At 39.8% G+C, this 27,485-nt stretch overlaps 1 protein-coding gene across 3 annotated transcripts in view; it reads right to left on the reverse strand.

The window, feature by feature from the left end:
• CCDC149 (coiled-coil domain containing 149) overlaps window positions 1-26,370 on the reverse strand; it is a 51,938-nt gene extending 25,568 nt beyond the window's left edge. For 2 of the 3 annotated variants that reach the window (XM_083862402.1, XM_083862401.1), the window contains exons 1-5: window positions 26,288-26,370; window positions 17,867-18,028; window positions 17,325-17,363; window positions 6,379-6,486; window positions 854-970 (exon numbers count right to left, since the gene is read on the reverse strand). In XM_083862402.1, coding sequence (XP_083718528.1) covers window positions 854-970; window positions 6,379-6,486; window positions 17,325-17,363; window positions 17,867-18,028; window positions 26,288-26,335 — 474 coding nt within the window. In that variant the 5' untranslated portion in view covers window positions 26,336-26,370. Of the gene's footprint in view, window positions 1-853; window positions 971-6,378; window positions 6,487-17,324; window positions 17,364-17,866; window positions 18,029-22,063; window positions 22,100-26,287 lie in introns of those variants that run through there. The other variant, XM_083862403.1, reaches the window with a different exon arrangement.
• Window positions 26,371-27,485: the final 1,115 nt, after the last annotated feature.

Here is a 27,485-nt window from a genome sequence, read left to right on the forward strand (position 1 = left end):
GTATAGTGTGAAAGATACTCAAGAACAAAGAGCTTCAAACTTCCAAGAAGATAAAACTGAATGTGAGAAAAATCTACATTGATAGAAGTCTCCATCCACACCCTAGAAAACATGGGTAAGTCAGGAAGGACAAGAGACCATTTAAAAGAGGCTGGGTGATGAACAGAAAGAACACAAGCTTGGTAACAGAGTTAGCAGGGGGGATCACACTGGAAGAAGACCAACAGCCTTTCCAGTAAGGTACAGTGGTGCTGCAATTGAGGGAAGGCTGAAAAACTAGAAATTCCTGGATCACAGAATGGCTCGTTCAGGTTGGAACTGACATTGGTAGGAATAACTATAGGAAAAACTGAGAACACAGACCAGCAAATCTGTCCAGAAATTTATGTATCAGTGTTAGGGAAGAAGTCTGATGCTGCATGGTAAAGAGCATTCATACAGGCTTGAGGAAGGGGAAATAGATCTAATGTGAGAATTTTTCAGAAGAGGAGAAGAAATAGCTTGGAGGTAGAGGAAGAAGATACTAACAACACTTCTACAGAAAATTTGATTCAGTGGGTATCTTTAGGAGGTACATCAGCCACCTGACACTGTGTTGAATACTTGTAACACTAAAGGGCACCTTTCACTGACATTCATTGACAATATTCAATTATTACAAGTTGTTGCCGGACATTAAAAAGAAAAGGAGAATCAATAACCTACAGAAAAAATTCCTGAGATTAGGAATTCACTCTAACCACCACTTCCAACATCAATCAGGTACCAGCCCTTCAAACAGAATAGGAAATTATTTACTTGCTGCTACAATAGCTCTGTAAAACATGACACTATATGCCCATTTAACTATTACCTGTTCTCGAGCCTTCTCCAACTGTTGAACAAGGTCCTCCCGTTCATGTGCTGCAAAGTGGCGAGCCCCAACCTCATCATCTCCCAGTCTTTGCTTTGCTATGGTCATTCGAAGGAGCTGCCATAACAAAAACAGTTTGGTAAGCAAGAGAGCATAGGCTGTAGCAGCAGAGTATATCTGTATTAGAAAGAGTAAAGTTGTCATAGATTTCAGCTCTTCCAGGCCAAGCAGCTGGTATTATTTAAATCAGAGGGAGGGTTCTGAGCTGAGGGTAAAATCCAGTTTTTATTGAAAAAATCCAGTTGAACAGTCAAAGCATCCACAGAAATTGAATCAGACCCCGCAACAAGTCATCCGAGTACACAAATTATGAAAGACCAAGAAAACGCAGACATATGGCCAATGTTTTTAGGAATGACAGGAACTAATTCCACTCAGATTAAAACTAGAGAATTATCAGAAAGCCTTTTAGTAAAATTGAAAATATTAAAATTCTCTGCAACAGAGAAGTCTTCCTAGTTAATAAAAAGGAACAAAGTGGCTTGTCCAGCTTCATTTTACTGACACTACATAAAACTCCCCTGTGCTACATCAGTGCAGAATTTGTATTAACAGCTGCTAATACATTTGATTATGCATTATTTTTTTAGACTCACAAAAGCTAACTCATGTCAAAACCAAAAAAAAAAGAGTCAACAACAAAAAGACTCGGCTAAAATGCTCAGGCAGATAATGAAGTCCTGAGCTTGTGACTGCTGAAAACAGTCTGACTTGAATTAATACACATTTACATTCAATATCCAAAGCAAAAAGCAACGACCTTTCAAGGACCATGGAGTATTAAATACCAATCTATAAGGCACTCAGCATATACAGTTGTTTATACTCAGTACAACTAGGCCTCATCTTTAGGAGTCCACAGAGACCAGGGAAACCCACCACAAAAACCAGCCTGACTTTCCCTGTATCTTTGACTGCACCAAGGAATTACTGCACATCATTATATTGCAGAGTTAGGAAAAGAATCAATCTTCTGAAGCACAAGATTGTACATTAAAATCTATCTTTGGTATTTATGGGATGCCAGTCACCATAGCTACAATGTGCCAATTAAAATCCTGCTGATGCAAGACAGACTACCAAAATCATCCTCCCTGCTTATTTCAGCTCCAGTTCAGTGCAAGTCACTGAAGCTAGTACAATGTGTGCTGATAAGAAGTTCACTTGTTCAGGGGAAGCTGTGGCTGCAAAGGTAACTGGTTTTGGCAAACTACATTTCATTATCCCCACAGGTAAAGTGCAAACCACTGCACAGTTAGTAAGGCTGAGTGGATACTAAGAGATATAACTCCTAATAATTTCTTTATCAAAACAAGTAAGTCAAAAAAGCAACTAGCTTCATAGCTATTGGATTTTTTTAAAACGCTAAAGCGCTGATGAACAAAAGGTATGGTCGTATCATGTCATTTAATTCAGATAGATTAATTTAATTTCTAGAATCTCTCTCTAGTAACAAAGACCGCACAAACCAAATGTAATAACATTTTCAGGTTTCAATCTTGTTAAAAAAAACCTGGAAATGGAAAGAGGAATCACACATTATTAGTGCCTCCAATGCCTTCAACAGAGCAAAACTTCTGTGTAACGCTTTAGCACCAGGCTGGGAACTGGACCAAAGCTGTCACTCATGCACTATGACCAACTCTCCTCCAGCCCAGGAGGGGGTGAGGCATAAGATATAACTGCAAGCAGTTATAACTTGCAAGGTCAAACAGTCTGTCAATAAAAGGAGAACTCTATTTACTACTACTTTTGGGGCAAAAAAAACCCAAAACCATGAAGTCTTATGAAAAGAATGCTTCAGAAACCCAAATCCATCCAGTAAAAGCAGCATTATTAACATACACAAAATACAGTAAAATATCAATCCATAAAACAACAGAGTGCTTCTTCCAGACAGTTGGCCAATCAGAGAGTTGACAGGGCAGAACAAGCCAGGTCGTTTAATTCTGCATTGCGAATGTCTCATGAGGCAGCACCACCTGCTATAAAATTCTTCTCTGAAAATGCTGTGACCCAAAGAGACATAGTTATGCCAGAGGTTTAAGGGTTTATTTTATATATTAGTGCTTTGTTATAAACTTTATACACTTGCCCTCTAGCTGCTGTATTTTTGTTTCTGTCATTCAGAAATCACTGAGGAAAAGACCACTCAACTTCATTTAGGTTAACACTACCCCTCAGGATTCACAACTGAACAGATTTAAATTAACGGCCCCTTACCAGAGAAAACCCGTTTGTCAAGAACCCATAAATTGTGAACCAAAACAATCCACTGCTGTAAGCACTGTCTTTTTATTTTAACATCACAGCTTTTTCTTACATAATTTTCAGCTAAGATAATTTTTTACAAAGTAGCAACACTGTATGAGCCTCACATAAAACCTGCAGCACTGGTATAGCTGCTGTGCAGGCTAGGATTCCATAGATGATGCCTGCACCAAAGCTGGATGCTCCTGATTATCAACAAAATATACAGAAGGGAAACAAGCATAACCAATCCTTCATGGAAAACAGAAACCATCATGTTTAGCTACAGTCACAGCAATTGCCTTTACCATGTTATCTTATAAAATCTTAAAATGCAGACGAGAACTTGCAAATATACTACCTGAAGTCCCAGTTCTGCCAAAACACACATGCCCCATTTAACACTCCTCCCTGCTGCTGCATGAATGACTGTCTGCCTGGCAATAAGGAACTGACAGCAAGACCACAGCCATTGTTCCCCATGCACCTTCCTCTCACTCAGCACTGCTCTTGGCACCTTACAAAAGCAATTCTTTGCGTGGGTAGGGGCTCAGGTAAAGGCAACTGAATCATCTTGTCTTGCAGAAGTCTCCAGTTTCTCTTAAGCTTTCTGGTTTTGCTCTTTCACACAAGAGAATTATATTTTTTAACTATCTCTTTCTATGTTTTAGTAATTCTTTCCAACCATTGCTGCCAAAACATTAGGAAGGAAAAAAAAAATTACAAATAACTACCACAAAGATAGAAGAGTTTTCATATGTCAGAACTTGTGAGATTGTGATCAGTCATAAAAATAAACAGCCTTAGATATCTGTTGCTGAAATGCTGCAGTCTAACTACTGCTGTATTTTTCAAACTGCAGCAACAAATCCTTCCAGAGACTGGCTGAAGAAGTTTTATTATTTGTGCCAACAAAATTTTACTTTAAATGAGAGGAAAAAATTATTCCAGTTATACCAAATGCAAGTAATTTTTTATTGCCTGATGACGTGTTTAACATGATTTCAGCAAGTAAAATATCTCTGGTTCACGGTTTTCTTGCTAATCCAAATGACTGTATCCTACTTGTAACAAACATTTAAGTGGTGAAAAACAAGTCAAGCCATCAAAACATTTCTTTATCAATAGAGCTAATGTGTTATTTAAAGAGGGGTTTTTTTTTTCTTTTTTAGTCCTGCAAAGCTCTTGCCACTCAGTGACAAAGCCGGCATGAGTCACCCCTGCTCAGACACAGGCAGAATTGTTCATCCATAAGCAGCTTCACTTGCTGCAAAAGCAGCTGTTTGTTCATCTCTTGCCAGAAGTAAGGCTGACGTAGACCAGCTGGGCAGGATGCCCTCCCTCACTTTGGAAAAAGCAGTGAGAAGAATGCAGGGAAAAATGTAAGAACAAGCAAATTATTATAGTTTTTTTTGGTTTTTGTATATACCATGCATTACCTGGACTCCAGCGCCTGAGGTAGCCCAGCTGCCAGTACAGAAGAACTGATGAGCAGAAGAGAATGGCTTTGTGAGCAAGCTTAGAATTTTATCACTGAAGCTTGCAGGGTAGAAATCTGACACAGGAGGAGAGTGTTAAATCCCTCAGAGAGATGGCAATGCTTTTTTAGGCACTTTGAAAACCAGCAACCTGACTCTAAAATAAGCTCTATTTCTCATTTACTAGGAAAGTGAAGAATGGGTTCCAAAAATGAAAATCCTAGTCTAAATTAATCTGTGTCTGATGCAGCTCTTTCCTCCCACTCTTTATTTAGTGATGCACTATTTTGCACCTTTCAGAGAAAGGCACACTGGGCAGAATAACTCCTTTTGTACTTTTCCATTAATTTTGAGGATCGTGAATTTAAATTCATGCTGAGAGTACAGATGTTATGAAGATAACTAGCTAATACCAAGTTAACCCATAAAGGTGAAAACCTAAACACCTCTAGTTGAGGCACAAAGAAATAGGGTCTGTGTTACCAAGATCATATATTGTCATAAGGAACTACAATAGGTATATAACCTTGATACTTAAATGCGTTTTAGTTTTCTTACCTTTGTTTTCTGTTTGTACTTCCAAACCCTTTCTATCTGTTCAGGACTGGCTTGGGAAAGGCTGTGTGGCATAATATTGGTACTGGAGAACGAAAAGGCACTGACTTCTACACTGTAATACATTTCAAACAATAACATGCAAATGAAAATAAAAAATGGGAAACCTGGTCTTTGAAGAGTTGAAAAAGTTATGCTGAATGCTAGGCATACTACAAATTCCAGTTTCACTTGACCCTTTCCCAGCTCTACGAACACCTTCAAGGGAGGTTTTTGGAACAGTGAAAAACCCTGCATTATCACAATATACTTATGCTTAACATAAAATGAATAAAATAAACTTAAATGAAAAGAAACTAACCCCATCTGAATAATTAAAACCATGTCATTTTATTCAAATTTTTAAATCCCATAATTTTAAAACGGTAGTTGAGGGGGGGAAGCTATCTTTGTTTGTTTAAATTTTTTACTTTGTTAACCACCTCAACTCTCTAATTCAAGTTCTCACTAGTTTGATCTCTGAATGTACTTTCACATAAAGCTCCAGCTGTGAATGTTACACACATTTGGCTTGAGTTTAAATATTTCAATTAATGGAGACAACAGGAGTTTGATTAATACCAAATGGCAGATTTTGAGCAATGTTCCATATAACTTGCTAAATTTAGCAATGAAATAAATTGGTTATGTAAGGGTAATGGAATGAGGGCTTAACAGAAAGCTCACGATACATGTTTCTGATCAACTACTCCATATTTTTTAAGGGAAAAATTATGCTTCTCTGGCATCTGCTAAAATTTTGCATTTCAGTATAAAAACCTGAAAATTATCACGCGAAGAACACATGCTTATCTGTACTTATTTGTAAGAGAAAATACCAATAATAAAATCAGGGTTTTTTTTAAAAAAGAAAGGAACATAGAAAGTCTGAGAGCATTAAAGCAAGGCTAAATACAAAATACATAGTTAAGGACAACAGAGCAAAAGCAGCATGCAAAAATACATAACAAGGTGCACTTACTGGTATCCTTTACAGTTTCTGTAGTTGTACCGTTCTAAGCACTTTTGTAATTAAAGGATTCTGGAAGTTCTGTAACCCATTATTTTGTTTTCCGAAGAAGTAAATGCAAAATTCCAGCCCAGTTTACACATTCCATGCCATTTACTGCTGGTTTGTAATACCTTATTGTCCCCTTGTACTTCTCCCAATCTCTGCTGAAGCTCTCCAATCTCTTCTCCAAGATGTTTATTTCGATCTTGAGCCTCACTCAGCAGTTGTGCAAGATTTGCCTAGAAAAGGAGTAAGTATCAGTCAGGAGTCAGTGTCTGTGGAGAGAAGTGTAAGTAGCGCTTGAAAAGAAACCCTTGAATGACTCCTTATCTGCCAACAATCTTTACTTTTATTGTTGGTGGTACCCAGACTTCATCCTTCATTATTAGAGGGCTAACAAGAAAAGTCACCTGGGTTCCTTTATCTTTCATAGTAGAAAATACATACAGCATGAATGCATACAGACTCCCAGAACAGCACACAAGTCCCAAACAAGACAAAGTGAAAACATCTACACTAGTTCCAGTATTGTGGCTGGTGGGAAGAATTAAATTCAGAATACTTTGACAATATTTATAAAAAGCTGCCAAAGTAATAGTTTCAAACTTGCATATAATTAGACAAAAGGCAGAGCTGAGAAAGAATTATGGTACAATTAAAGTCCTTAATAGCTTAGGGCAGATTCCCAGCTAGTAAAGAGGGTGTCAGCCAAAGTCCCTGCCCCTGTATGGAGCTATACCATGAATATCTACTAGTGCAAAACTTCAAACATGACCTGATTTTTGTTGTTAGGTATCACCTAGATTCTGGAAAAATAGAGGTGAAAGCTGGAGTTTAAAATCCAGCCACTCCCTTCCCCACCCCATAATCCAAGTTAAAAGTAGTCATTCACATTAACCTACTAAGTTAGCAGGGTTGGTCTATGATCTTACAATTAAATTCCATCAGCTTGATCACTAACCAAGAAATAAATGCAGTCTCCTCTTTTCCTATATATGCTATCTGAAAATGCACAAATACTACAAGTAAATCTATTCCATTTTTACCCTAAAAATGTCTCATGAATACACAAACATTGACTCAACACAGGAAAAGCCTACCAATGACAGCTTTTCTAAGGGCGTTAGAATCATAGTGGCCAAGGTGCAGCCTTTCAAAGACATTGCCTATGGACAGCTCGGTGTGTCATCCATTGCCATAAATCTCAAGAATATGAAAAGAAACGAAAAAAGAATTTTTGGATCTTCTAAGCATGGCTTAGTAAAGCCCCATGAGTCAGCATCTCTCAGCCACCCTTACACATACTCCCTGGATTTGAGGCCAATGCATTAACTGACTATAATTCATCAAGTGACTGTTCCTATTTCTCTCTCGGTATTTTAGGTTAAGTTTTAGATTCCCTACTTGCTGTGCTTCTCTTTCAACTCCTCCATTTCTCTATCCTGACATCTCTCTTTTTCAATCTGACTCTTTTACCCAGTGATGCTACTACCACTTGAGTCTCATAGGATGTTTTCATGAATTTTATCTTTACAACTCATACACTGTCAAATCAACAGGGTATCTGATAGCCATTGCTGCAATCCTGCTCCCTGTCCACTAACAACTGCTATTTCTACATGTCCTACTTTAAATTTAAGAGAACTATTAAGAAGAATGTATGCATGTGAATAGTAACATGAACATGGCTATGCATGCCTATGACCATTTGCAGGATTAGACTATTAAGCTACCATCAGGTAGAACTTTTGTACATTACTATTGAAGAAGATAACTCCAAATTCCAATTGGTCTTAATTAGCAATAGCTTCAAACTTTTAAACAGGAAAAATAACTTGAGAAACTGACAACATCCTATTTGATGAACAAGCCTAAATCATCCTACTTGATGAACAAGAAGCCTCAATCACTGCTACAGCTTCTCTACTTCTGATGCTTTCTGATGCTTGAAACCAAAAGTTCAAAAGAAAGTAAGTAAATTTCACACCATTTGGAAGAGGATAAAGCATTTTTTAAACTACTGACAAACATGAAGACTGCAATAAGTAATTTGGGGGAAGAGTGTAATAGCAAAAGAACCCCTATAAATAGCCAATTTATAGGCAACACAGGACTAAAATTAAGCTGCTTCTAATTTTATTTTCAAGACAACAACCATTCAAGCAATTCACAAGATTCCTCATGTATGCTTTGGTGGACTGGTTTTTTTTTTTCCTACATCTTAAACAAATAGCGCAATAGTCATTCACAGGATGAATCAAGGAGCTTCAGAACACATTCAATCAATGGCTTTGAAAACTACTTCTTAATGGCCATTTAAAGAAAGAAAACAAAGAATCCACGTCTGCAGGAAATTGTATTTAAACTAAAGTATCTATGGCTACTGCTTAGACGCAATTTTTAATTTTTTTTAAACAAAGTTGACTTTCAATAAAGCCTGCATTAGTTAAAAGGAATATGATTTGCACAAACCTCTCTGAAACACCTCTATTTATAAAGCTCCTTTTTATGATGAATTGGAACAACTCCTAACACTGCAATAGCACATGTAATTTCAACACCTGGAAAGAACTCAATCTCACTAATCAGTGTTTACAACCATAGCACCAGGATTTCAGCAGTCTAGTTAAAACCCAGGATCCCTGTAATGGCAGGAAAGGCATTACCATGCCTATACTAAATCTTCCTGCTCAGATTTATTTCCTTTAAAACCATTTCTCTGGGGTTGCAATTCTATGCTGAATTTTATTTGTCAGTCATATAAATGACTTAACATGACAAAAACCTTTATACTCATGACAGATACTTTGGAAGAAACTTGAAACAAAGAATTTTAGACACCAAAATAAACCAGCCTTCTTTGACCATGCCAAGCATTACAATGAGCTAAGTATAGATTTGTATTGTACTTCTGTTAAACTGAAACAACCAAGCTATGTCACAGAAGTAGTCTCCAGCAATTACTCATTTCCTTGGCTTAGAGGTTCCATACAATGTATAATTTAGACTGTTACAAGTTTCAAAGGTTTTGGCAAGACCTTATTAAAGCTCTTGGTTAAATGTGGATAGAAGGAGAAATATTTGATTTTTTGAAGTGCTCTACTAGGCTTAAGGACAGCCAGCCAAGAGGATATGTTGATTGATACCTGGACTTGGTACCACTTCTTTGGCATATATAAGAAAACATACCACATGCTTGGAAGAAGATAAAACTAACAATGAAGGACTGCCTTTGTGAACCTGCAAGCACGTATTTTTTGAGGAAAGGGGAGAAGTCTGTGCAAGGGAAAAGGCAATTCATTTTTCCATTTGGCAACTTCTTTTCAATATTCATAGAACAAACACAGAATTCGCTCAGAAATCCAAGACTAGTTACTTCAACAGACAATAAAGCTCCTATCATTTACCCATGCAACTGAGAACAACTCCCTGTAAAATTAGCCAAATTCAGCTTATCTAGACCCAAATTCTTTGACAGTTTCTTTTGATTTTAGGTGAAGCCTTAAAAAGGCTCATGAAACTATGAAAGACTTTACTTCTTTCACTCACACTACACAAAATTAAACCTCTCTGATGAAGAGAGGTTTCTGAGCCATGAATAAAGAAGGGAAAGATGTAGAGGTACCTTTCTGCTGCCTCATCTGGTATTCCCTCTGCAACAATCTGCAGCAGTGGAAACTACTTCTACCCTCTTCTCAATGCAGCTGTTTCTAATACAAAATAACAAGTATTGCTTCAGCCCAGTCTCTGTAACCGGCCAGTATCAGACAAGCCCCCAGAGCTCTAGCCATATTCCGTTTCTGGCAGGTTCTCTGGAGCCTTTGCAGCATGACAAGCTATTTGTTTTATATCTGTTATGGGAAGCTTACATTACCATAGACTCAAGGAATAGCTAGAAGGGACTCATAAAGATCATCAAGTCCAACTCCCTCCACCTCACAGGACTACCCCAAAAATGAAGGCATATACTGAGTGTTGTCCAGATGCTGCCTGAACTCTGGCAGGCTGGGTGCTGCAGCCACTTCCCTGGGAAGCCTGTTCAAGTACCAACCACCTTCTCAGGGGAGCTTGATTTGAGCACAGTCTAAACCCCCACTGCAGTGCTAGACATAAGACACTGTCCCCATATTCCTTTTTCTTTGACCAAATGCAAGTGAAACCACAGTCAATAATCCCATCAGAAACTAAGAAGAAAGGAGAAAAAGATGGCTCTGAGATTGCCATGTGGGAAGTGCCTACCTTTTTTACATAAAGGAAAAAAAGCATGATAGATCAGAACAGACCAGAGAGTGAAACATTCAATGGGATGGGATCACAGACCTCTTCCACTTAGGCTTTGGTAAAATTTGCAAGAACATTTTTTTGGGAAAAAAGGTGGAAAAGAACTTCTCTTTTAGCTACAAATGAGTGTCAAAAAATACTGACAAAAATATCTATAAATACTTATTAACATAAGCCAGTAAATGCCTGTCAGGCAGCAACAGATCTTTGCTCACTAGTGACCAGTGGCCTGATGAGAAAAAACAGTAACTCCAAACAGTCATACCTGGCATTATGCACTACACTTGGAGTTTGGCTCCTTTAACCATTTTGCAAATCTAGCTATGCATACACACAGTGTTATTTTTCTTCACAGCACTTTAAAAATGATGGATAGTAACAGTCTTTAATATAGCTCTCAATTCTCTTGCACATAAATCTTATCCGACACTTAAAAAAAAATAAAAAAGAACTTTTTGCCTTCAGGGTACTACCTGAAAAAGTAATATGGGAAGGGGGAAGAGGGAGAAACTTCCAACATACCTTTACAGTTTAAAAGTATGTTTAAATACAAACATTCCTGTACTGCAATTTACAGTCTTTTATGTTTGTTCCAGCCACACCTTCAAATACAGAAGAACACTGAATTATAGGTCTGACAGAAAAAGGTTTGATGAAACATTCAGCACACTTGATGGGTGTGATTGATCACAAATTTAAGTGCCATTTCTCCTCCAATGAATTCATATTATTGCAATGGCTGAATTAATACAGAAAAACATGTTTTACTTACCAACTACCACTGTTCACTCCAAGATACAGGAACTGATGACCTCCCTTAGCACTAGCTTCCTTGCAATAAAATCCCAAAATTATTATATTTTCCTCTTTAAGATGAAAAACCAGAGAAGACTCTTAAAGTTACAGATTCCAGGTATACAAAACAAACTTAATTTGGGTCGTATTTTCATGCAGAAAAACAACACCAAAAATCAAAGATTTCCCAAGCAGTCACTTGATATAAAACAAGAGAAGAAGAAAATCCTCTCCTAAATATTTTGAGCTCCTGAAGACATCTTAAACTTTGAGATAATGCACAAAAAGAATAAAAATCTCTTAAAGATTTTGAGTGTTGTAATTAATTGATGGAATATTTATTGAGAGTACTCAGCTGCAGAGGTGTGCACAAGTGTCTCACTATTCCATTAAGACACAGCAACCAGAGAAGAAGCTGTTGTACACATCAGCCCTGAGGGACTATCACATCTATTAGAACGAGCATTTCTTCTCTCCTAGACTTCACTGGTGAACTTGGCAGCACTAGGTTAATGGTTGGACTTGATGGTGTTAGATATCTTTTGCAATCTAAATGATTCTGTATGATTCTGTGTTAGTGCAAGACCTTTTTGTTTAAGAAACAATGGTGTTACTTCACAAAGCATGACTCCTATTGTGGCTATCAAGTTCTAGGTTTTATATACTACCACCTGCTCTGACCAATGGAACAGAAGGTTTCAGTGTCCAGAAACAAAAATCTCTCTACTGGCTATTCTCTTGGAGCTGGCATTTTGAAATCCATGGGAATATTCCTTTCTATGTGTTGCAAAGACAAACAATGTCACTGTTTTCCAACTGCTACCTCATGCTATGGGAGTCAAACACACGCACCTACAAGCCAAAGCAAAATGCACCAGTCCACATTCAGCACATGCATAATGTTTCTCATCTTCAAACCCCTTGTAGAGAAGAGGAAATCACATTAATCTTCACAGCACCACTGTGAGATAAATACAAAATTATTCCTTATCCTGTAGTGTATTTTATCTGCAGATTTTCTCATAGGACTCTGAATGCAGCTTTTTCACCTTAACACAAGGCTAGCAAAACTTAGTGAATTCATTAATTAACAAGAAATAACCACATTAGTAATTGTTTATGATGATGTCATGAGTAGTCATAAGGTAATCCCTGAAGTTTGTTTCAGAAATGAATTGTGATAGCCAAGTACATTGAGTAGAAGCTGGAAGTGAAAGGGATCAAAATGGGTCCTTTTGTGGTATGTCACAGCACCATCCTGTCTGAAACCTCTGGTCTTTCTGATGTTATGACTGCCCCAAAAGGTCATGCCCACAGCCATATTCATTAGCAGAAGACAAGCTGGCTGACCAACATCTCAGTGATGGCTACCATGCTGCTGTGATACCAATGGCCCTTGTCAGAATCTTGGTTTGAATGAATCACCTCGGGATACCTAAGGATAACTGTAACAGCATTAAGGGCCATGATTTTCAAGTCCTCTGGTGGGAGTTTTTGGCTGGGAGGAAGATAAACCATCAAGCTGTGTTCTGTACTAGGAATACGTCATCATTACATTATGGGACTCAGTATATGCCATGGGATCTTCTCTAAAGCTCAACAGCTGCTTGGGAGACACAGGATCCACTTGACAACATGAGGCAAAAGTATCTGCCAGGCTGGAGAACTTCAAAAGGAGAGGTTTACTCCTGAAATTATGTGGGAGAGAATAAGGAATCTTAGGATAGGGTAGGCAAGCCAAGAGGCTGGGATGATGGGAAGAGAAAGGACCTAGCAATTCACAAAGTAACTGAGCTGAAATGTAATTCTTTTGACCACAGGAATGTAGAGAAGATTATCATAGAACAGCCTTGTAGGAAAGTTCTAAGCCTGTACCACAGAACCAGCACACTCAGATGCCCCTCTGAGGTCTGTAATGTGCAGCAAGGGGAACAAAGAGGAGGAGTTTGAAGACTCTGTGCAGTTACAGGGTTATAAACTCTGGGATCACGGAGAATCAGTGGGATAGCTCACACAACTGGAGTGCTATGATGAAGGGATACAGGCTCCTCAGAAAGGACAGCAAGAAGGTGAGGAAGGGTCTTTCCCCTTCACTCTTTTTTCTGTGGGAGCACTCAAACACTAGAAGAGGTTGCCCAGAGAGGCTGTGGAGTCACAAAGAATCAAAACTATACTGAAAATGGGCAACCTGCTCTAGGTGGTCGTGTTTGAGCAAGAAGACTGGACTCGTTCACCTGAAGAACTGTCTTCCCACCTCAACTATTCTGTGGTCTTGTGGTATTCAGTTCCATTTAATTTGATTCCTTATACATTTAAAATATCAATCTAAGGCCTCCCCAGTGACATATGCATTGCAGCTTTATTCTTGACACACAGCCCCATTGCAAACCCATTATCTCCAACTGAGTGGTCTCACTGAGATCAAATTAAGGAAAGCATATTTAGGACTGTGGCCCAGCACAGTCATTTTACTAACTATGCATTTTACTTCATCTTTGTTTATTCAAAGGATCTCATTTGTATTAAAAGAATTTAGAAGGTCAAAGGATTCATTGATTTGTTATTTTAATGGCAAAGCTTCTCCCAAACTGAAACTATACTGAAATTTTAAGCAATGTAGATGAAAATAATAGGCAATATCTATTAAGCTAGAAATCCAATCTATTGGTTTTCTTTAAGTTTCCCAGTGCAGCAACACTGGCTAACAGACACCTAGTAAACTTCCAACAAAATGGCCTGTATCACAGCTAATGCATATAAACACATATCGTTGCAGAACTGTAGAATGTTGGAATTTCTATTTATATAGGACGTTCAGCAGAGGCTATCTAGATAGAGAAATATTTTAACATGTCTTTTAAAATGGAGAGTGTCTATTGTTTACCACTGTGCTGTTTCCAGGTAGGGTAGAGTTAATTTTCTTCACAGTGGCTGATATGGGGCTATGCTTTAGATTTGAGCTGAAAATAGGGCTGACAATATGGAGACGTTTTTGTTATTGCTGAGCAGGGCTTACAGAGAGCCAAAGCCTCTTCTGCTTTTTGACCACCATATTGGCAAGGAAGTTGGGGGTGCACGGGAGGTTGGGAGGAGACACAGCCAGGACAGGTGACCCAAACTGACCAAAGGGATATTCCAGACCATGTGACATCATGCTCAGTGTATAAAGTGGGGGGAAGAAAAAGGAAAGTGGGGGGGACGGCATGTTCGAAGTGATGGCATTTGTCTTCTCAAGTCACCGTTATCCTTGAAAATGCCCTGCTCTCCCAGGGATGGGTGAATACCATGCCTGTCTATGGAAGTTGTGAATGAATTGCTTGTTTTGTTTTGCTTTACTCGTGTGAGCAGCCTTTGCTTTTCCTATAAAACTGTTTTTATCTTGACCCATAGGTTCCATAGCTTTTACCCTTCTGATTCTCTCTCTGATCGCCCTGGTGAGGGAGTGAGTGAGGGGGCTGTGTGGGCCTTGGCTGCTGGCGGGATTAAACCACTACAACCATATCTGAATAAATTTTAACATAAAATACCTCTTCCTAATTCCTATTGTCCTGAAACATTTCGCCCCTCCATTACTTGTCCCAAACTTACTCTACACCTGACACTGTAAGACATGGTAAGACTACCTTCAACCACACCATCTGACAGTGTTCGGCATGAGGGGCCAAGAAAGCACCGACAGCTCACAAGTTGGGAACAACACTAATGGTGGAATATCTACAGTAGAAATACAGATTTCTGTAGCACCGTTTCTCATTTTCTGCTTCTGCTGGTTGGCAGAAGCATACACACAAAGCAATCTTTGGACAGAATCACCATAGAATTGTTTAGTTTGGGAAAGATCCAAGATGCAAACACAGCTTTGAGAGGAAAAACACTACAGAGGCACTGCATATTAAGATATCTTTAAGGAACAATTTTACAAAACCAGATTTTGAGTTAGCTGCTTGCTGACAGAAAATGCCTGGTTATCTATTTCCACAAAAACCATGAAAATTCTGTGCTGGAAAACAGGATGAGAAGACATGGTGGAAAACATGACATTTTAAGCAGTCACCAAACATAATTGATAATAAAAGGGGAAAATGAAGACAACAAGAAGAAGACAGTAGCAATTCCAAACAATCTATTTTTTTAAGGTTCTAGACTGAGATTTCAATATACTAAGCAATAATTTCTCAGTTGTGGCAAACCAATGCAACAGCTAGTAAATTGTCAAGCATATCGTGTTTTCATCTCATTTCTGACCATGAAAACAGTATGCACTTTTGTGTCATGTAGAATCCACTGAAGGATCAGGGTCTCTTTTCATAAAGTGAATGAGGTCACAAACTTTGCCTAGCATGCATCTAGGGCTCCAGGAAAAAAGGGAATGAAAGAAGCACAAAAGGGAGAGAGAACTTCACTCTTTCTTATGTGAGAACATGCTAAAAAATGCATGTATGGTAATAATGGAAAAATATTCATAACTTTCTTTTATTATTCTCTGATACATTTCTCAAAGCAAAACTTTACTTTTCTTCAGAAAGATTGTACTAACTACCCTAGGTTATCCACCTTGTATGCTATAGACACCTTTCTCAGGAAAATGAAAACTCAAGAAGTACACTAACAGTCCACTACTGTACAACCTAACATATATATACTATTCTAGGGGGGAACCCATGAATGACCCCGTTTGAAGACAAGATTTTCTTTCTTTCACTGCTACCTAGCATGAATACATAACTTCCTCAGGAAAAAAAAAATTACTCCTAGGTAGATTATTAAAGGTTTTCCAGGCACTTGCACTGGTAAGACAAATTGCCAAAATGTAATACAATCACAGCTTCTGAATTTAGACTGAATTTGGCTAGTATTTTAGAAACAACTGTCAGTTTTATTTGTTTTGAAAGATGAAAGATTAATTAGAAGAGCTATGGGATGGCAAATCTCCCTTCCTACTTATCTCTGTAATGATCCATACACTGCTTTGGTTTTTATCTTTCAACTGGATACTCCTCAGCAACACTCAGAATGCACAAACTTGTATCTGGTCATAAAGTTTTATTAGAATTCTGTTGAAATAACAGAATTGCAAATAAATTATGCTAAATAATGAGGAAGTTAAATGATTCTACACTGAGCCACTGACTTCTTGGCAGCTATTTGTTTAAGTGCCTGAAGGAGTAATTATATTGCCTCTGGAAGTTTAGTTTAAAGCAACCAAAACCCTAAGCCGTAAAATTTTAAGCAAATAGCAAGAACTACATGCAAACTCTCAGGGAAAGGATGATGAGTAAAACTTCTGATCCATTAACAGAATGTAATAACCATATTTTAAACATAGTTAAAAGACTTCCAAAACTAGCAATTACAGCAACCATTTTCATTCTTTTAGGTTGTCCTCATCTCCCCGCTCCACACATTGAGTTTTGGGTGCCATTTTTCTCTAAAAATTGAGATAATTTTAAGATGTGACAACCAACATTCCACAACAGGGACATACTGTGTGGACATCCAGAAACAAAAATTCATGTGAGCAGGCAAAAATATTTTCAGGGGAACCATAAAATGCAATTATCATTGTTTTACCATTTATAACTCAGAGTCCAAGTGGCCTGGGAGAATACTTAATGGAAAACAGCACTCACAACAATAAATTAACAATTATAGAAAGCAGACAATGCATTCCCAGCTTACTTTAAGTATGAGAAGTCTTGTCACGAATCCATTTTAGGACTCAATATAGAAGAATAAACAACAAGGAGAACAATCTCAAGTGTCTGTACACTGACCAATTTCAGTCTCAGGTGAATATGAAAGCAACAGCTATATATTCCATAGTTCAGGTATTTCACAGTGAAATGTGTAGACAAAAGCAGAATTTCATAATTTAAAGACTGAGCTTTGCAATATTCAGAAATGCTTGCTTTTTTACCAGATTTCTTAATTAATATTTTTATTCTTTTGCAAAGTACTTTTGTAGCAGATAAATAACATCAGCTGAAGAAAAAATTCCTACCTGTTTCCTCTTTTCAGGTGGAAGTGATGGATCTCCATCCTACAAATAAAGAGATATATTTTATTGGCAACTTATTTCTGAAACCAGAAACTATATTAATTCTTGAATCTAACTGTAGAAAATGTTTTTTAACTAAAATGTTATCATTTTTAAAAAAATACTGTATCAAATAATACTAACTTCAACTTAAAAAATGTCTAAAGTTGAAGATTTGTTTACATTTCTAGAACAGCAGTTCATTACAAATTTGCATTGCATTAATTTTCATACTGGTACATTAAGTTGCTGTGGAATAATAATACCACAGTCAGTTTTTAAATGGAATTATCACAGACACTAATTTCCTCAAAGCATGCACTGCATTTCTGTATTCTATATAACAAGCACCGCCTCATCAATGCAGAACAAAGGAGTAATAATATGATCAGGGCTGTGCAACTGCAGGACTACTGCAAACAAGTACCCAAACATTTTTACAGCAGTCTTTTTTTGAGGTTCACCTTTGTCCCCCAGTTATACAGTTGTCATAAAGAACAACCTACAATCAGCTCCCGATACTTCTTTTTCAGAGACTGGTGTCGTTCCCGCAGCTGGTTGGCCATAAGTTTGTACTGGTCTCTTTCTTGTTGACAGGTGTCCAGCTCTTTGGAAAGGATTAGCAATGCTTCCTTTTTACTTTCGAGTTTCCTTTTGCACACTAGATACTGCAGAAGAGAAAAACCCATACATGTAACAAGCCATTTCTACCCAAGCCAGCAGTGGATACAAGAGGCTCATGTCCTTTTCAGAGAAGTGTGAGGAAGACTGCACAAGATCAAAGTCTGCCACAAGTTGTCTTAACTTACTAATAATAACCATGGGGAAGATATCTTGTATAGAAAGCTTGAAATCCAACTGTTAGGCCATGTGTTCACCTGACCACTGTGACTTAGAAAAGTGTACCAATTCGAGTTTCTCATTCTTTTCCTTATATGCAACAGCATGAGGAACCTTGCAATTTACCCAGCAGCCCTGACAAGGCCGCTAGAAGGAACAAGCATTTGCAAAATCCCTTTTCTACATGTGTTCACAATACCCAGCTCCCAGGTAGCTTCTTCCTGCTTCATTGCTTCAATCGTTCCTGTTTCCCCTCCCACTGCCGTCCTTCTCCCCACCACCAGCAATGTCCTCTGGGCTCAGCCTCCCAAGTGGACCATGTTACAGCAGAAGGGGCTGCATGAATGATAACCAAAATTTACCTTCACTATGAAACAATTACAGTGTGATGCCCTAACACTACACATAAAAGAAAGTTAATTATGCTGTGATACTACAGGCACATGCTCGTTTGAGGGGAAAAAATGGGAAATAATGCAGGAATGCCGCAAATACCTAAAAGGGCAGGGAAGGCAGAGATGAGCCTTCCCCTGCAGCCACCACTTATCATGTGAAGGGCTCATGCACCAAGCAAAGCAGAACGTGCAAATCTTAGCTGTTCTGCATTAGTCTGATCTGCTTCATTGCCTTTCTCCATTGAAAGGAAGAGTAACGTGTATGTCATCCTCAATGTTACCTATCAGAACTTTCAGGTAACTTTTTTCACTTAACATGATGTTTGATCAGCAGATTCTTATTACCCATCACTTGACACTGCTCATGCTAAAGTATGTATTTCTATTTCTGATGTTACTGACATAAGACATGGCTCTAAATACTTTCTGAATGTGATCTGCAAGAGACCAAATACCACAGCAGTCATGAAAACAATTTATAGTTTCATTATACCCTCTGACAAGAATACTTTGTCATTATGGGCTCTTGCACAAAGCAAGAACATCAGCACTTCCATACTGTTCAAGTCAGTGCTGTTCTTTGGGACAAGAATCATTCTTTGTATGTACTACTTGCTTGAAATTAACTTTGTTAACCTCAATTTCAAGTCGATGAGAAAGGAAAAAGTGAGTTTGGTATATTAGTTCAGACAACCTTTTCCAAAAATGGTAAATGCTTAGTTGCAAAAAAGTAGGAAGGAAATGAGAAAAGCAGTTCCAAGAAGGATTTGAACTCTCAAAAAGGACACTTCCACCTTGGATTAATTTTATTTCTGGCAATACTGAAGTTGAAATCCTGCCATAAATTTACTGGATTATGATGCCTTGGCATCAACAAAGGCAAGTGTACCTATGTACTTACGTCCTTACTGATACCTTACACAAATGTCAAATCCCTTGATAAAGGACAGAAAGGTATGAGAAGCTAAACTTTAATATTGTCAGTAAGTGATTATAGTACACTGCTTCAAACTTGATAAAGTAATTCCTTCCCTTACAGTGAAATACTTTTCAATCTCTCTTCTTTTTTTCCCCATGTTTCATCCTCTAAGTAATCCTAAAATAAGCCTTTGCTAAATTGTTTTTAAACATTAACAATCTGATAGAGTAGTTGCAAACAAAAATGAGCAAAAGCAAACTTCACAATCACTTAAAAAACCACCAAGAACCCAATAGCCTAAAGTCCTGAACCAAGTGGTCTGTCCTGTTCTTTTAACGGGAAGAATCCCAGGAAGAATGAAGCTGGCCCATCCAGCCAACAGCTGCGTGGAGTAGAGCAGCCTATACCACACACACAATGGAAGTGGAAAGAAGCCAAATCTTGCCTTATACACCCACAGGGCCTGCAGGTGCCTCCAAGCCTTGCCTCAAGTGCTGCTGGATGAAACCATGTATGAGAGTCAGGAGTGAACCAGAGCATGTGGATTAGTCTGTAAAACCCAGTAGTTACCCAGCAGGAAATACAGACCTAGAAGCAAACAAATCTTGCTTCTGCCATGAGTCACAGCCCTCTTACAAAGGACACACTCAGAGCAGACGAGAAGGCTTCACCTTTCACAGCAGCACCGGCAGGGGCTGGGGGATTCTCCACTACCTATTAGCCTGAGGATAATGAACCACAAACAGATTGTGGGGACAGTAACGTTCAGGGCCTAAATAAAAAGGAATAATGATGGCCTCCGTGTTTAAAATCTGTTTTAAGTAGATGAACTATATACTGATGATGTTGGCATCTTTCCTCAATGTATTATTTGAGTATTACTATAAAAATGACCACATAAAAGACTTTTTGAAGTAATTTTTGCCTTTTACACATATTGACTTTTCCAAATAAATAGAATAAAACCAGTAATAGCATAATAATTTGTTTCCATGGGCTTATGGTACAAGAAACAATAAAGCCAGAGCATTTCTGTGGAATCTGATTATTCAACAGGGCTATGTTTACAGTTCCCATTACCATTACTGAAGGAAAACCAAATTTCACAAAGACAGACCTCAAAGAGGTTATTCAATATATTTGTTTCTGAATGTTAAAAAACAATGTAGCAATAATGGCCATAAAATGACCTAACAACTGTATACCAGAAATGGGTTCTAGTCAGGGAAATAACTGAGTCCTATCAGTGATTTCCCTTATATGGACAAATAAATGCAACAAAATTGGTATGCTGTCAAAAAGAACATAGGAGTGTGACAAGTCATTTTGGAGCAATAAAAGCAATAGGGCAAATTTTCTCAAACAGTCTGAGAAAAAGTATTCAGTAGATGCTTCTTGCATTCACTCATGTAGAGACTTCTCCCCCTGCAACAGAAGGAATGCCCACATCTTGGGTGCTGTCTATCAGTGAGACAAAGAAGTGAATTCTGTTATAACTATGAAATATTCTTATTGTCCTTTGTTTCTTTTTAATTATTGGTACAAAATAATCTATGAATTTAAAAAACAAAGTTAAATGAGAACCAGCTGCCATACATTCAATCTAAAAGTTATATTGTACAACTTTTCCTATCTGTCTAGTGACTTTTATCTACCAATGTGCTGTTATCTGCAATAAAGTAAATTATAATTGCTACAAGGAAGATCATAATTAAAGGAATATATATGACATCCTACATTACTGCCTGAACTGCTTTACAGCCAGATGACTACTTTTGTGAAATTGAGTAAAAAGAGACTGACATTACAGGAGAGTGTAACTGCTCCAAGGTCACCCTCTACATCGAACACTTACTATTTGTCCATTGCTATTTTGAGTGACAAATCTGGGCAGATCTCATTAATGATGCTGTAGACATGGTCTAATAATCTGATGAAGCTGGGACATGGTAAAGGTTTTAGACTTTCTTTTTTTAAACCAACAAACACATTGAATTCCTACTGGACTTTTTTTTTTCTAATTTGTACGAATTACTGGTCTATATTTTGGTATTTAGTGACAATTAATGTTGTGGAAAACATCTAATTTTTCTGAGAATAGAAGCAGAGATACTATCTCCAATCTGTGCTTTGGAATAACTTTGGATCATATTCTGTCTCCTCTTGACACTTGAGGGTCCTCCAATGCTGAAGGACTATTACATTACACTGGGCCTTGAAACCAGTCATCTACCATGCTCTCTGAGAGACCATGAAGTCTATTCACCCTCTTTTACCAAGAGATCCAACTGCTACCAAACTGCCTTAAGTTTTCTCAAATTTCTCCTGACTGTAGCTCTTGGAGACAATTTTGTTGTAGAAACTGAAGGGTCCCAAAATGCATTGCAATCTCACTGTTTGGGATGTTTGTTGACTGTGTTTCTATAATGTTCCTCCCCTTGACTTCAGATTAAACTGTTAACTTATCTGAAAGAGTCAAGCACTCAGACCCAGAGAAATACACAATTACTGGCCATTTGCTTGCCATCTCACTTCCTGATGTGATTTACCTCTGATAAATCCTGAAATAATGCAGTGACCTTGGTTTTATCACACCATATCAACTCCGCTTTTCCTGCTGCCCGGCTCTTGCTTCACTGGCTGCCTCCTGGCTGCTGAGACACAAAGCAGGCTGGTATCTTTCACTGATTCTGTAAGTGATATGAGCAGCTCCTCAGAACACCATGTCTTGTCTTGATGACAATACTACACCACATCATCTTTGCTGGCCATTTAGGAATACCACAATTTAGTGGTTAACACTACTATCCAGTGTGGCCCAGCCCTCAGAAGTTTTGTATGCTGTGCATCAGATAACATTATTAATTCCTCTCTGTTTGTTTCACAACATCCCTGTGGGTCTCAGTCTGACCTGAGACATGGAAACATGAAAAGCAAACACTTGTTTTGTTGTCTAGAAATCCAGCATGCAGGTCTTCACAGCACTCTCTCACAGTTCCAAAGAGTTTTGGAGTGCAGTAAATCACAATTCCAGTTTTTAGGATTTTCATTTCATTTTCCAAAAGTCAGTCATTTACAATGCCAACCCAGCCAACCACAGACCTCAGAGTATCTGCTCCACTTTGTTCTTCCCTACAGCCCCTGCATTTGACCACAATAAGAAAAGCTGTAAGACTGGTGGCTCCAAAGCCTATAGGACCCCTCACAGAGGTCTGGCAAATTTCATTTCACATTTTCTTTGAGAAGGAAACATGACAGAATGTTAGAGATAATACAAACATGAAAATCTCACCAGGTTTTCCTTCCTCTTCTCTCTTGTCCACACAAAAATTGTGCAACCAATGGGAAAAGTGTGCTCTGCCAATTACAAGCAGGCTAGGTATCTCTTCAGAACTCATGTCTGGAAACCATGATGAAATCTAGCTATTTCAACTAGAACTGCTGCTCTGCATTTTAGTAAGTCCAAAATTACTAGGCAAGAGAGCTCAAGAGCCAAGGATATCACCTCCCTTTGCGCTGCTGAAGACCATGCACAGTCAATAACCAAGAAATAGCCGCTTGTGAATGAAAAATTAAATGGAAATTACATCTCTTAACTCCAGGAGGCAAAGTCACATATGAGTAGCTGTAAACAGCATACACTAAACACTCTAATGTGTGGGAGGTGACAAACCAAAGAGAAGCATTTTGATATTGGATTTAATTCTAGTAATTGGCAAATCTAAGGGAGCTTGAAGATCATCTAGTTCCAACTCTGCTGTCAAGGTGTCCCTTACCTTCAACTAAATCAGCTTACTATATCATCCAAACTGGCCTTAAGCAACTCCAGGGATGGGGATGAGGAATGGAATGTATTCTTGGAATAGTATTTTGAGATTCATGAAGACCATTGGTTTACGGAGGACTTGGGCCACCAGCAAGAAAGTTCTTGCTACAGCTCAGTCTCCTGTGTCAAACCAGCAGTTTTTGACCAGGCCTTCACCCTACAACTTTACACTGGCTTCTAAATACTCTAAACATGGGTCACTGAGTGACATAAACGTTAGATGAAAACCAAGAGTCCAAGCAGAAAAATTACATGGTAACCCAACAGAGTAATTAATCTTTCATCTATCTATCTGTCTGTCTATATCTCCATACATCCATCACCAAAATATTAACTTAGCTAGAGAATAGATAAAATTTACGTGGATTCTTTCTCCTAAAGTGAGTTCTTCTGCATCTAGTTTGTGAGATTGTCAATGGAAACAGTGACTCTTTTATGTTCCTTCAGTGTTTGCTAAGTTGGCTTTGTCCCAGTATTCCTACCTACGTCATCCTATTCAGTTAAAGAATGCTTAAAGTACATATGGTGCAGATTGTTCAGAGTACCAGGTGCACACTAGGCCTGAAATACGTGTGGCTGTAAAGTAAGTGGAAAAAATACATGAATATGGAGGCAAAAAAAACAAGCAAGAAGTTAGTGGTGAGCATAATAAAAAACAGAGAAAGATGTGTGAAAGGGTACAGAGCAAAAGGCACTGAAGTGGAACCAAAGTCAAAAGGAAAAAGAAGAGTAAATACAGAAAAAGACTGAAACAGACAAAATTCTTTTTTCTAATGAAAAATGAAAGGCAACCTACAAAAACAAATGCTGTGTGTACAAGTGTTTGTGCATAAGGACCAAACAGGCATCCTTATCACTTTTCTTAACACCTGTAGCACCACAGTTTTAGAAGCTACAGTTGCTTTGACAAGTATTTCAATTACTCCTACCTTTCAAACCTGGAGGATTTTTCATGCAAATGAAAAAGTATGTCACCACAGGTCTAAACTCATCACCTTCTGGTCTTTTACACCAAGATTTTTAACCCCATCTTATGTTTTAACTGTCTAACACCTGCAATGGGAGTGTTTGTTTAGTTACCATGTCTTTGCTTGCCTATGCTACCTTGTACTTTGAAAGCATTTCAAGATTTTTATGAAATGTGCTGAGGAAAAAAAATTACCCAGCAGACACTGAAGCTAGGAGGCCTTGAGAAAATCTATACTGCTGAGGGATATGGTAAATTCAAAAAACTTATTACAAGTTACTTCAGAAGTCTGAACCACTTTCTCACAGAGCCATTAGGATGCTGGAGTTAAGAGGTAAAACACATGGAGTGAATTATAACAGCCAAAGGAAGAGGAAGGCAAAAGAGGAAAACCTGCATCTTGACAGCACATACTACAGACTTCATCCAGAAAAACAGGCTGTAAGCCTGCTGGGGAAACAGAGAGAAAGGAAGGAAAGGTGGAATTTAAGTCACAATGCCTCTAATTTTTTCTGAAAAAAAATTATATGTATGTTTAAGTATCTACAAGAATATAGCTTAGCACAGGCATTAAACTTTACTACAATCAAGAAGCCCCTAAACTGAACTAAGTGTTCAATTTTAGGACTGAGTTTCTAGGTTAAACTACATAAAAAGTGAAAAAGTTACAAAGTACTCCAAGCAAGGAATAGCAACATTTCTGCTGAACACATCTTGTGATTTCTCTCCCACCTGAGATCACCCCCACTCCAAATAAAACTCCATTTGAGAAATGAGATGCCAGATTATTCAACACTGCACAACCAGGATATTAATGAAAGTGCACTTTCCACTTTTCCTGGCTCATTCTGTGTCTTTGAAAGTACTGTGTTCACAGTCTCCAATTCTGGATGTTCCATACTAGCACAGATTTGGGCCCATACAAATCCCCACTGAAATCACCAGGAGTAGTGACAGGTTCAACACCTTGAACTCAAATATCTCTGACAGGTCAGGGCCTTAGGCCTTACACTCAGTGAACATAATGGAAGCAAAGTCGTCCTGAAAAGAGGAGAACTCATCTGTGTGCTTCATACTGTAGGACAGTAGACTCAGGTTTATCCAGGCCAATGCCATTTGCACAGAAGTTTTATCTGCTAGCTGTAAGCATAAAAACACTATTTTTACACTAATGCAATGTAAAAAACAGCATGCCAGCCTACTTCATGAGTTTGGCTAATAAACAGATTTGCCCTCAATAACACTCCTTTAAATGCTACTGACCTCAAGCTGGTTTGATTTCGGTAACTTACCCTACGTGAAAATGTGTACCTGTAAACACTGTGGATGTTCTAATGAGGATGCAGTGGACAATAAAGTTTCTATTCATGAACTGGAAATTCATCCACCTGTTGAGGCTCATGGTCACGGTGCTACCACATTCTTTTCTCACACAGTATAAATGTCACCATAGGACTCAAACCCCTTCCATATGTTAAGTAAGAACAGAAGGCACAGGGCACAGGTCACCCAGGCCGGTGCCGCAGCTGGGCTGCTCTCTCTGCCCGCTGCTGCTCCGGGCCCGAGGCCTCGGCCATCCCGGCAGCTCGGGGAATCCTCGGCGCCTTCAAACAGCCGCAGCAGCAGCGCCCACAGCCCGCTCCCTGCAGCCGCGGGGAGGCTGATATACGGGGAGGAGGTTCGCAGGCCCTCGCTGCCGGCACTCGGCAGCCGGGCAGGGCAGGGCCGGGCAGGGCAGAGCAGAGCAGAGCAGGGCAGGGCCGGCCGCAGACGTGGCCGCACAGCGCAGCCGTGCCCGGCACAGCCCGGCGCCCCCCGCCCGGCGCTCCAGCCGCTCCCTCCCGCTCTGCCGCGGGCCGGGTCCCCTGCCGGGGCCGTGCCCCTCTTCCCGGCACGTCCCGGAGGCGCGGGGAGCAGCCGGGCCCGCCCGCCCTTCCGCCTCGCTGATCGGCGCCCCGGCCCGCGGCCCCGCCGCCTCACCTCGCTCAGCAGCCCCTGCCAGTCGCTCTCGCTGCGCTGGGCGCTCATGGCTCCGGCGGCCCGCGGCGCCGGGGAGCGGCTCCTCCCGGCCCGGCCTCCGCCGAGAACCCGCGGGGAGGCGGGGACTGCGGCCACCTCCGCCGGCCCGCCCTGCCCCCCGAGCTGCTGCCGGGGCCGGGCCGGGGCAGAGCTGCGAGGCCGGGCCACGGTAGAGCCGCCGCCGGGGACGGGCCGGGGCAGAGCCGCTGCCGCCGGGGCCGGGCGCACCTGCTGAGGCCGGGCCGTGCCGGACTGTCTGGGGTGCGTGTCCCAGGGGAGGGCCCTCCTCTCCATACGTGTGCCTTCTGTATTAACAGCTTGGCACTGCTGCCATCCCGGGCTCTGCACAGCCAGGTCGATGAGGGGAGCCGCAGCAGGGAGGCTTTATATCTGTGTAACACAATTTTGTACACAGTTGTGTTGTGTGTGTACTGCAGGCCACAGCGGGAGGACAAGGCAACCACTTTCTCCAAACACGATAGTGGAACACTGCCCACTTCGGGCACCGATCTCCGTTGTTGCTCGGTTAGCGGGAGTGTAAATAACCCAGGGACCCGGGGCTCGATCTGGTTTCTCTATCTCCCCGTGGGCACGGCGCTCCTCCCTCAGCGCTGACACACGCACAGCGCTCCCCGCTCCCCGCCGCCTCCCCAGCCGTGCCCCGCCGCTCCCCGGGTGAGACATCCATGGGCCGGGTCTGCCATGGGGTACAGCGGGTGCGATCTCTATTGTGCTCCTGACACGGACAATGTCCCCAGGACTTGGGTTTTCCAGGCGGAGTCCAAGCATAATTGCATGGAGTATTTGAGCAGTTTAATCCACAAGTACTCTTTGTTTCAAATAACATCACAAATAACACAAGACAACACGATAAAATATGTGTGCCTTGTTCCTTACCACAGTTTACCCATTGTTAAGATTTGTTTGTGGTTTGGTGTCTAGGCACAATGTCCTTCTATTCTCTAAAATGGCTTAGAGAGCCCCCTTTGACAATTTCACGTCCCTTTGAGTAGGTGATGCCTTGGCCTTTCCACTGAGAACATTGCTGTTCCAGGTGCTTAATTAATGGGTTATATGGAAAGAAACATAGGCCATATCTAGACTCACAGGAACTCTCTTTGAATGGAAGATTATCAATTTTAATAAATGCCTGTGGTTA

The sequence above is a fragment of the Zosterops lateralis genome, assembly GCF_965231275.1.
Source record: "Zosterops lateralis genome assembly, chromosome: 5".
Classification (NCBI taxonomy): domain Eukaryota; kingdom Metazoa; phylum Chordata; class Aves; order Passeriformes; family Zosteropidae; genus Zosterops; species Zosterops lateralis.